We start from the raw sequence: 12,211 nt of genomic DNA on the forward strand, positions 1-12,211 counted from the left end.
ATGATGATTTTGGCGGCTCTGGGGTCGCTCATCCTGGCCGAGATTTCTTTCGCTTGGAACTTCCTTCCTAAAGGTCAGTGAGGCATTAGGAATTCGGAAAGTATTAAGAGTGATGGTTTGTACAACCCTGATTCCTTTAACCAAACTGATGTCTTACTGATTGATATTCCACCGATCCCATGGGAGAAGCCTCCTTCCTAAAGAAGATTCATTTGGGCTTTAGTACTAAATGCCTTCCCGATAGTTTATACACTACTGACGTTCAGAGAGATACTTCCTCCAGACACTCAGTTGATTACTTGGACTCTAGATAGCTTGTTCGTGCTGGTTGATGCATCACCGGGAAATGTGGAAGAACCTTATCCCTGAAGGTCAGTGTGTTACCGAGACTCCTTGGTACTGGAAGTCAGTACAGTAAACGGGTTCCAGGATAAGTTGGCCATCTGACGGTCAGTTAACTAGTAGAGGTGCAAGAATAAACTTCCTGAAGGTCAGTAAAAATAGAAAGGTTATAGGAGATACATTCATCATTACAGTTAGTACACCACTGTGGATAGGGAGGAAACCATCTTCCTTACAGTTTATACAGCACCAGAGGCAGGAAAGAGTCCTTCCTTCTACTTGGTACTATAGCACTGGAGATGAAAGAAAACCCTCTTGATGGTAAGTCTAGTACCCAATATTTGCACACCAGGTTTACTTTTGAATTTTACGTCATTGTTTATTCTAGTTTACTTGACTCATTGATAGTTCGAATTAGGTTTATAGATCAATGTTAACAGATAATATTGTAGGGATATATATCATACTGTAGTTAGCGATGACTGAATATCAGTGCTGTATTTACTGTAAGTGTTCATGAAAACACCACTTTATGTTAATAATAAATGAATCACTATGGTGAAATTATCCGTTTATTTTTCGACATCATCGTTGATAAACATCATTCTTAGGTAGTTTCCCTTCTACATTTGTACTCTCCTGCAGGTGGTCGTGATGTGCTGGATGAGGTAGGCGAGGTAGTGGGCGCCGTGTTGGAGGCGGCGTCAGAGCCTCGTTGCTCCGTCATCCTCCTCACAGACGGCACCATCCCACCCTACGCTGTCTTCAAGGTGAGGTATAAGCCATGATGAAGTATACGTAAGTATCGTTTTGAATTCATGTTCGACAAACACTACTGTCTTGTTAATTCAAGATGTGCAGGGAGTAAGCTACAGACGGCACTCCAGCTAGCCAGTGTTTGCAAGTTATAAGGAACTGAAAGAGGAAAAAACAAGATTTGGAAAGAATATCATGGACGAAATGGTAGAAAATCTAAGACTTTTCCATGAATTTATTAGGAGTCAGCTACAGTGCAGCTTATCATGCTAAGATTTGTAAGGCTCAGGGTCCTGATAAATGTCACCATATGTGCTGATAATGTGTGCAATTACGCAAGATAAAACTCTTGAAATACTGTTCAGGATGTCGCTGGAGAAAGACAGAGTACCAAGGGAATCAGAAAGGGTAAGTGTCATAGTATCTCTGAGAAAGGAGACGGGTAACAGGCAACAAAACACAGACCATTCTCAATGAAGATTGGAAAATGTCATGTTCTTAAACATATAATCAGAGAGTAATTAGACTACATTCTACAAAGCAGAAATTGCCCGAGTGAGATTATGTTTTTGAAAAAAGGGAAGACTTGGAGGGTTGTTTGTATCTGGACTGCCAGAAAGAATTTGACACCATACCACGTAGAAGGCTGAATAACATAGATGGAGGGGAATTCGTAAAATGAATACATTTTCTCAGTGGAAGGGAATAAATGACTCATGTCAGAGAAGCCCTGCCTAAGTGGATCAAAGTAGTCAGAGGAGTGACACAGGTTTCTGTTCTGTGATCATTAGTGTAACAAATATTTACATTTTCTTTCTCTTGTTCCTCGGTAATAAGCGTTTGTCTAAATAGTATAGAAAATGGCTATTATTCCCTTGAAACTTTGCCTTTGTGATTAGTACAATGATATTTTGAAATTTACCAATTTTTCAGAACATTCCAGATAAATCAAGGCTAAATTAATGCTCACACAGCCACCAGATAGCATTTTACCTAACCTTATTCTACAGATCGAAGGTATATGAATACGAACAGAGTGCATATGAACGCCTACCTTCATAGAAAATACAAACCTCCAACAGCAAGGATCGAACCCAGGACCCCTGTGCAACAGGCGGTAGCCCTACCGCTAGGCTATGATCGCCCCTAATAGGGAAATGACTATCCGAATACTATGTACTCGAATACCCTTTCGTCTCATATTGGTAAGCAACGGGGTCTACACCGGTCATTTCCAATTAGGCTCACAGCCAGCAGATAGCATATTACCGACCATAACTGTACAGGTCGGAGGTATATGAATACGAACAAAGTGCATATCAACGCACACCAGCTGGAGACGAAGGGTATTACAGTAGATAGTATTCGAATAATCATTTCCCTATTAGGGGCGATCATAGCCTAGCGGCAGCGCTCCAGCCTGTTGCACAAGGGTCCCGGGTTCGATCCTGGTGTTGTAGGTTTGCATGTTTGATGAAGTTGCGCGTACATATTTACTTTGTTCATATATATATATATATATATATATATATATATATATGTATATATATATATATATACATCTTTTCTTTCTTTCAAACTATTCGCCATTTCCCGCGTCAGCAAGGTAGCGTTAAGAACAGAGGACTGGGCCTGTGAGGGAATATCCTTACCTGGCACCCTTCTCTGTTCCTTCTTTTGGAAAATTAAAAAAAAAAACAAGAGGGGAGGATTTCCAGCCCCCCGCTCCGTCCCCTTTTAGTCGCCTTCTACGACACTCAGGGAATACGTGGGAAGTATTCTTTCTCCCCTATCCCCAGGGATAATATATACATATATATATATATATATATATATATATATATATATATATATATATATACATATATATATATATATATATATATATATATATATATATATATATATATATGTATATATATATATATATATTATCCCTGGGGATAGGGAAGAAAGAATACTTCCCACGCATTCCTGACGTATCGTAGAACGCGACTAAAGAGGAAGGGAGCAGGGGGCCAAAAACCCTCCCCTCCTTGTATTTTGACTTTCTACAAGGGGAAACAGAAGACGGAGTCGCGCGGGGAGTGCTATCCTCCTCGAAGGCTCAGATTGGGGTGTCTAAATGTGTGTGGATGTAACCAAGATGAGAAAAAAGGAGAGAGAGGTAGTATGATTGAGGAAAGGAAATTGGATGTTTTGGCTCTGAGTGAAACGAAGCTCAAGGGTAAAGGGGAGGAGTGGTTTGGGAATGTCTTGGGAGTAAAGTCAGGGGTTAGTGAGAGGACAAAAGCAAGGGAAGGAGTAGCACTACTCCTGAAACAGGAGTTGTGGGAGTATGTGATAGAGTGTAAGAGAGTAAATTCTAAATTGATATGGGTAAAACTGAAAGTTGATGGAGAGAGATGGATGATTATTGGTGCATATGTACCTGGGCATGAGAAGAAAGATCATGAGAGGCAAGTGTTTTGGGAGCAGCTGAATGAGTGTGTTAGTGGTTTTGATGCAAAAGACCGTGTTATACTGATGGGTGATCTGAATGTAAAGATGAGTAATGTGGCATACATGGGGTGTTCAGTGTTGTAAATGGAAATGGTGAAGAGCTTGTAGATTTATATGCTGAAAAACGGAGTGGTGATTGGGAATACCTGGTTTAAAAAGCGAGATATACATAAGTATACGTATGTAAGTAGGAGAGATGGCCAGAGAGCGTTATTGAATTACGTGTTAATTGATAGGCGCGCGAAACAGAAACTTTTGGATGTTAATGTGCTGAGAGGTGCAACTGGAGGGATGTCTGATCATTATCTTGTGGAGGCGAAGGGGAAGATTTGTAGAGGTTTTCAGAAAAGAAGAGAGAATGTTGGGGTGAAGAGAGTGGTGAGAGTAAGTGAGCTTGGGAAGGAGACTTGTGTGAGGAAGTACCAGGAGAGACTGAGTACAGAATGGAAAAAGGTGAAAACAAAGGAGGTAAGGGGAGTGGGGGAGGAATGGGATGTATTTAGGGAAGCAGTGATGGATTGGGCAAAAGATGCTTGTGGCATTAGAAGCGTGGGAGGTGGGCAGATTAGAAAGGGTAGTGAGTGGTGGGATGAAGAAGTAAGATTATCAGTGAAAGAGAAGAGTGAGGCATTTAGACGATTTTTGCAAGGAAAAAATGCAAATGAGTGGCAGTTGTATAAAAGAAAGAGGCAGGAGGTCAGGAAAAAGGTGCAAGAGGTGAAAAGGAGGCAAATGAGAGTTAGGGTGAGTGAGTATCATTAAATTTTAGGGAGAATAAAAAGATGATTTGGAAGGAGGTAAATAAAGTGCGTAAGACAAGGGAGCAAATGGGAACTTCAATGAAGGGGGCTATTGGGAACGTGATAACAAGTAGTGGTGATGTGAGAAGGAGATGGAGTGAGTACTTTGAAGGTTTGTTGAATATGTGATAAAAACAACGCCTTCTACGACACTTGGGGAATAGGTTGGAAGTGTTCTTCCTCCCCTATATATGTAGCAGGTTAGATGAAATAGTGCACATGGGCTGAAATAGGCGAGATCTGAATGTATGCGTAATGTTATCTCGTGGCCTTGTCGTTATCGGGCCAAGAAATCAGATTGTAGTTATTGTTGTCATATTTCTCTAACCTATATGATTGTTCTGCTAGTAATGAGCAACCTATTATATCGTAAGAATAATCTGTGGAGTTTGAATGTAAAAAACCCATTGCTTGTGTCATGAGTATAACCGTAGGTATGTCATAGAAATCAAATTTAAGAGACATGTGCTCGTCTATAGCGGTTCCCAAATGTGATTGAGTGCACGAGTCTACTATTTATGGTGGTCAAATACTAACATACAGTGATGCAGTTTCAAATAATGACACCATGAAACTGTATCGAGTGTGGAAAAGTGACAAAGTGAAGTGGAAGGATGACAAAGTGACACACTGAAGTGATTAAGCACGGAAACTGGATTGATCGCCTTGACAACCAAACCTGACTCCGGATCACGCAGTACCCTTCCTCCTTGCAGACAGCTAACAGCTCGTGGGGTATAGCATTCGACATCCACGAGAAATCCTGGTAAGCTGATACCTCGATTTGTTACAAACTGTGTCTTTATAAAGTGTTCAAGGCTCACCTTTTATGGGGTTTGTGAGCCAATAATGTGTCTAAACGAGTCACTGATAACTTCAGTTCCAACAGGGTAGCGTGGTTGGGTCGAGGAGCTATGTGGAACCAGCCTGGTTGGAGCGAGCAGCTGTATAGGTTCAGCACATGTTTTGGTTGACCATCTGTAGGGCACTAGTTAGGGTCATAGCTTGGAAGAGTATTAAGGACATGCTTCTGAAGTGCTTGACCCAACCGTTGCATGAAGTGCGAGCATGGATCGACCTGACGTGTAGGACGAGGGTTAATCGCTAGGGGACCATGTGTTACACACTCAAGTGAACTATTAGCACAAGAGAACAAAAAGTCCCTTGCAGTTGTTAATTAGGATGTTTAGTTACCATTATCATTTGTGTTAGGGTAGATGCCACATTATTTTTGATACTGTGAGTAGCCTCAGGTATCTGATGTAATAACGTTCGCGGAACCATGCATAATGAATGATTATGTTAGTAGTGTTGCGACTAGTTAAATATTGAGATTCCAGTCACTTCGTGCTCACGCGCATTCAATTTCTATGTCATGTGGACTTATGTCATTCTTTTTAGGTTATTGTCTTTTGCTTAGCCTATAGGAAAGTAAGTAGTCAAAGTATGCCTGGCAATCCATTGGCCTAGTTGCGTCATTAATGTCTAAGTGAAGGGGTTTTACTTAAACCATGGCTATGGTCCCAAGTGGTAATCCCACTTGAACATCATCAACATCAGATAATAATCTCCTGTAAGTACTGCTAGCAATGATAACGTGCGTGTGTGTGTGTGTGTGTGTGTGTGTGTGTGTGTGTGTGTGTGTGTGTGTGTGTGTGTAAAAGGAGAATATGAAAACGCACTGGAAAAAGGTTCAAAGTGTGATGAAAACAAGAGAGCATATGAGACCATCGGTGAGGAGAGCATATGGGGTAGTGGTAACAGGCAGAGATGAGGTGAAGAAGATATGAGGTGAGCAATTTGAAAGGGTGTTGAATGTGCTTAATGATAAGGTGGAAGAGGTTGAATGTTTAGTTTACAGTTGATAAAAGTCTTGCGTAAGATGAAGTGTAGCAAAACGGCCCGAGTTGATGGTATCGCAGCATAATTGATTAGTTAGTTAGGATTGTTTATGCAATCACAGGTGATGGTAAGCTGTTCGAGGATTGGCATAAAGCCATTGTGTTAAGGCAAAGGGACAAAGTGAATGTTCGAATCGCAGAGGTAAGAGTTTGTTGAGTGTACGTGGTAAAATGTATGGGAGAATGGCGATTGAGAGGGTGTTAATATGCAGAAAGATTCAGATTGGGAAGGAATAATGTGGCTTCATGAGTGGTAGAGGTTCCATATATCAGATGTTTGAGAAAATGTGCGAATGATTCGTAGGGAAACATAAGAATTTGTATATGTCGTTTCTGGATTTGGAAAAATACGTATGATATGGTTGATAAAGGCGTTCTGTTAAAGGTAATAGGGGAGGGACAAGAAGTACCGAAGAGATTCTGTCAAGTTAGGAATGCATGCGAGTAGGGAGAGAGGAGGGAGAGTTATTCAAGGTGAAGGGTTGGAACGTCACCATGGATATCTAGTTTGTCTAATGATAGGGTAGTGATGGAAGGGAACGCAAAGGTATTGAAAGGAGGAGCAGGTTTGCAGTATGTAAAGGAATGGCGGTGACTGAGAGGTGAATCAGTCGTCGTTTGGTGATGACGCGGTGCTGGTGGCAGATTCGAGTGTTAAACTGCAAAAGCTGGCGTCTGAGTTTGGGAAAGTGTTTAGAAGGCGAAAGTTGAATGTAAATGTGAATAATAACAAATTTGTCAGATTTAGCAAGGGAGAGAGACAAGTTGGTCGAAGTGAGACACTGAGTTTGAATGGATCGAACCTGGAGGAAGTGGGATGTTTCAGACAACTAAAACTGATCATGAGAGCGGACATGACAGCAAAAATGAGGGTATGGAAGTTGAAGTGAGCCATAGGGTAAGTGATGGGGCATAGATCCTGGAGGCGCTGAGGAGTGTGTGAAAAGAACGATCCTTGTCGGTGACTGGTTAACACGATTCGTTTGACGGACTAGTATTCCAGACAGAGTTCTAGGGATTTATAACGTGTGCTCTAGGTAAGAGAATACTGAAGAGGGTAAATTTGCGGTAAACGGATAGTAAGTGGTGCTATGAGGATTAATCGAGTAAGAAATGATATAGTAAGAGAGAGTTGTGGTAATATGAATGTGACTGAAAGAACTGTAGATGCTGCGATTAAAATGTTTCGACATACTGAGAGGATTACAGAGTGATTGGCTTAGAGGGCACAAGTGCCAGAAGTGGAGGAGAGAAGAAATAGAAATCGAACTGGATGTAGAGTATAGGGGACGAGGTGTTGCCCAAATTATTATTGCGGAAGACAGCATTAATGTTAAGCTTCAATGATCTTGTTTTGCTATAACTTTTATCATTAATGTAGTCTTCAGCAAAAATAATTCGGTCAGGGAAAGTGTTATCAGAAACTCTTTGCTCAGAAGGGCTGTATGTACGATATCCCTTGTAAAGTGTGATCACTTTTACATAGGTCAAGTTGATAAGATTATTAATGTTTGGGTTAAACAACTTGGAAATTGCCTTCGGCAAGGTCAAGTATATAATGCAATATTTGTCCACCTTAAAGATTTTCTTCGTCAAAATGACTAGATCAGTGTTAAAGTTCTCAGAGTCACTCTCTCAGTAATGCATAGAAATTTTGCTGAATTGCCTCTTATTTAACATAGCAAAAATGTTGATATGAATCGAAATGTTGGTTTATATAAATCTAGGTAACTTTACAAATGAAAAAGAAAGTAAATATGTTTCCCAGAATCTAAGTTAACCAGTATTAGTAACTTGAGACAGACAAGGTCGTTGAGCGCTACTTGTGTCCTAATCACTTCACGTGTTTCTTAATATATTTGTCTGCCCTGCCCAGTGGCGTCTGTTTTCGTATATTCTAATTCTCTCTCTGCATTCAGTCCTGACGATATAAAAGCGTTTGAACTTGGTATCTTTCATATTCCTTATGGTTTTACCTGCAGTTATGTATACTTTTTTCTGTCTTTTCATTTGTTGATGGGTATTGATGGGTAGCTTAACTTTACAATATGTCGTATCACAATTTCTCCCAGGTAATTGATCAGTTGGAAGCACCCTGGGGGGTGGGGATGTTCGAGGTAACAGCAGGGGGACAAGACGCTAACACGACGCAAGCGCAACTCTCTCGAGTGATTGGCGAAGCTCGAAAGGTAAGTTATCCCCATGTTACTGCTGTCATCCCTACGTCACTTCTGATGTGATGTAGTCACTTTTACATAATTTCTGAATCAAAATAGTCATTGTTACTTTAGTGTATCAGTGAGTCGGATGATGAGACTACTTCACTGCTATGGCACTTGCCTTTTCATTAGAGATGAGATAGGTGGGTCACTTCCAGGTTCCATCTAAAGTGCGGAAATCACACTCACTGTTAATGCCAGTCAACCGATCTTGCATAACTGTAAAGGTAAATAATTCAGTTCCTTAATAAAGCTTATAATTCTCTCTTTATGATAGTCGAGAAAGCACTGGCGTTTGTATCTGACTTAATCATGGCCACTCCATATACCTAATATCCATGCCAAACCCAGATACCCATTTTCGACCGCCATGTATGAAAGATGAACAGCTAGGTTGGCTGTCGTCTAACAGCCGTGTCCAGAATCGATAAATCACTCATATTGGTGATCTTAGAGATTAAGTCAATTTCAGATGCCTAAACTACCGAAGGAAAAGGGTTTCTTTGCTAGTAGTACTGAGAATAGTATATCATTAACCATGAAGAGGGTAAAAACCCTCATATTGCTCATAAGGATGATATACTTTTCCTAAATTACTCGCACAAAGATTATGTCAATCTCATCTTATTTCTGCTACAATGTCATCAGCTCCGGCAAATGTCATGGTGCGTGACTGTGGTAGTGGTGAGCGACGACCCAGCCTTCCTCACCGCCTTCGCCAAGTTATCCCTCAAGGGACGCCTCCTGGTTTGGTTGACAAAACTTCTCACCGTCACTCACCTCCCCATTTCTAAGCTGCAAGATCTCACAAGTAGGAACTGGATCTTTTCCATGATGAATGTGATGTTTATCATGTGCGAGAAGCATGTAAACAGGTGTGTTTTAACATGATCACATTTTCCCATTTGAGATCTCTCTCTCTCTCTCTCTCTCTCTCTCTCTCTCTCTCTCTCTCTCTCTCTCTCTCTCTCTCTCTCTCTCTCTCTCTCTCTCTCTCTCTCTCTCTCTCTCTCTCTCTCTATATATATATATATATATATAACTCCAATTTGGTCTCCCACTTCTCCTCGTTCCCTCCACCTCCCACACATATATCCTCTTGGTCAATCTATCCTCACTCATTCTCTCCATGTGCCCAAACCATTTCAAAACACCCTCTTCTGCTCTCTCAACCACGCTCTTTTGATTTCCACACATCTCTCTTACCCTTACGTTATTTACTCGATCAAACCACCTCACACCACACATTGTCCTCAAACATCTCATTTCCAGCACATCCATCCTCCTGCGCACAACTCTATCCATAGCCCACGCCTCGCAACCACACAACATTGTTGGAACCACTATTCCTTCAAACATACCCATTTTTGCTTTCCGAGATAATGTTCTCGACTTCCACACATTCTTCAAGGCTCCCAGGATTTTCGCCCCCTCCCCCACACTATGATCCACTTCCGCTTCCATGGTTCCACCCGCTGCCAGGTCCACTCCCATATATCTAAAACACTTTACTTCCTCCAGTTTTCCTCCATTCAAACTTACCTCCCAATTGACTTGACCCTCAACCCTACTGTACCTAATAACCTTGCTCTTATTCACATTTACTCTTAACTTTCTTTTTTCACACACTTTACCAAACTCAGTCACCAGCTTCTGCAGTTTCTCACATGAATCAGCCACCGGCTCTGTATCATCAGCGAACAACAACTGACTCACTTCCCAAGCTCACTCATCCACAACAGACTTCATACTTGCCCCTCTTTCCAAAACTCTTGCATTCACCTCCCTAACAACCCCATCCATAAACAAATTTAACAACCATGGAGACATCACACACCCCTGCCGCAAACCTACATTCACTGAGATCCAATCACTTTCCTCTCTTCCTACACGTACACATGCCTTACATCCTCCATGTATATATATATATATATATACATATATATATATATATATATATATATATATATATATATATATATATATATATATATATACATATATATATATATATATATATATATATATATATATATATATATATATATATATATATATATATATATATATATATATATATATTTATTTATGTTCCTATGAGTCCACGGGGGAAATGAAACACGAAAAATTCCCTTGTGCACTTTCGTGTAATAATCACATCATCAGGGGAGACACAAGAGAGAAATACAACATTCAATTGATATATCAACTGACTGTTATATTTCTCTCTTGTGTCTTCCCTGATGATGTGATTATTGTATAATGCACCGAAACTACAGTTCCCTTTCCATATCCAGGCCCAACAAAACTTTCCATTGTTTCCCCAAGACGCTTATCATGCCCTGGTTCAATCCATTGACAGCACGTTGACCCTGGTATACCACATCGTTCGAATTCACTCTATTCCTTGCACGCCTTTCACCCTTCTGCATTTTCTGGCCCCTATCGCTCAAAATCTATTTCACCCCATCTTTTTACCTCCAATATGGTCTTCCACTTTTCCTCGTTCCCTCCACCTCTGACACATATATCCTCTTTGTCAATCTTTCCTCCCTCATTCTCCACTTCAAAACTCTCTCTTATGCTCTCTCAACCACATTCTTTTTATTACCACATATCTTTCTTTCCCTTACATTACTTACTTGATGAAACCACCTAACACCACATATTGTCCTCAGACATCTCATTCCTAACACATCCACCCTCCTCCGCTCAACTCTATCTATAGCCCACGCCTTGCAACCATATAACATTGTTTGAGCCAATATTCCTTCAAACATACCCATTTTTGCATTCCGAGATAATGTTCTCGCCTTCTACACATTTTTCAACGCTCCCAGAACTTTCGCCCCCTCCCCCACCCATTTATTCAACAAGTGCTTTTTCTATACATGTGACTGAACATGTTTCCTTTAGACAATCCCACTAGTTAGGTGTCAATAGCTAATAAAGTTATCTAAATCCCAATATCACAACAGAAGGACCATGTAGCGTCTACCATCATTGACCACACACTGGCCTGACTGATAGTGACAGGTTAAAGGAGGAGTGGGAGGTGCCATGCTGTTAAGGGGTTTGCATGGCGGTGGTTCTCCTGGTTAGCTAGATATGTTTTGGATCAATTTTTTGTGTTTTTGCTTGTTGTTAATTGTTTCATAATTGTTTGGTTGATAATAGTATGCGAGAAAGTTCCTCTCACATGTGTCCTCTTTGATCTTCCTCTAAGTTTTTATTTAAGGAAGTAATCGTCCCTCTTATTCTTGTCTGGTGACTCAGTTTCTTTAACCAGTAGCTATGCGATACTGCGTAAAAAACTCTCTGGCTGTCTAGATGCTAACAGTCTACCTAGCCTTCTATTTGCCCGATACTGAGCTCATTCCTTCATGGATATCTATGAAGTTTGTTAAGCATGACCCTTTTTCTGAAACCATCGTCTGCAATGCTTTTTAATTATCTTTTCTTGTACCTTACAGTCCACCTTCGTCAGTCAGACTGGTCTGTAGATGAACACTTTCTTTAATACCTCCTCTCTTATAAATGACGCTTGCCCATTTCCACTTCTTTTTTCTCCATCGACATCTTGAACAGTATGCCAGGGGCTTTGCCTGTTGTATATACACATAACTTCAGTACATACGGTGAAATTACAACGGGGAACATGAGACTTGAATAAGTCAAGATCCTTTTTTAT

The 12,211-nt window shown here is 40.6% G+C and overlaps 1 protein-coding gene across 1 annotated transcript in view; it reads left to right on the forward strand.

Moving 5' to 3' along the window:
* Positions 1 to 346: 346 nt before the first annotated feature.
* The window catches only part of LOC139758274 (probable glutamate receptor), a 355,157-nt gene continuing 343,292 nt past the window's right edge, over positions 347 to 12,211 (forward strand). The window contains exons 1-5 of the mRNA XM_071679484.1: positions 347 to 371; positions 988 to 1,112; positions 8,374 to 8,490; positions 9,169 to 9,272; positions 11,567 to 11,575. Of these exons, the coding sequence (XP_071535585.1) occupies positions 347 to 371; positions 988 to 1,112; positions 8,374 to 8,490; positions 9,169 to 9,272; positions 11,567 to 11,575 (380 nt within the window). The remainder of the gene's footprint in view (positions 372 to 987; positions 1,113 to 8,373; positions 8,491 to 9,168; positions 9,273 to 11,566; positions 11,576 to 12,211) is intronic.

The sequence above is a fragment of the Panulirus ornatus genome, chromosome 30 (genome assembly GCF_036320965.1).
Source record: "Panulirus ornatus isolate Po-2019 chromosome 30, ASM3632096v1, whole genome shotgun sequence".
Lineage (NCBI taxonomy): Eukaryota > Metazoa > Arthropoda > Malacostraca > Decapoda > Palinuridae > Panulirus > Panulirus ornatus.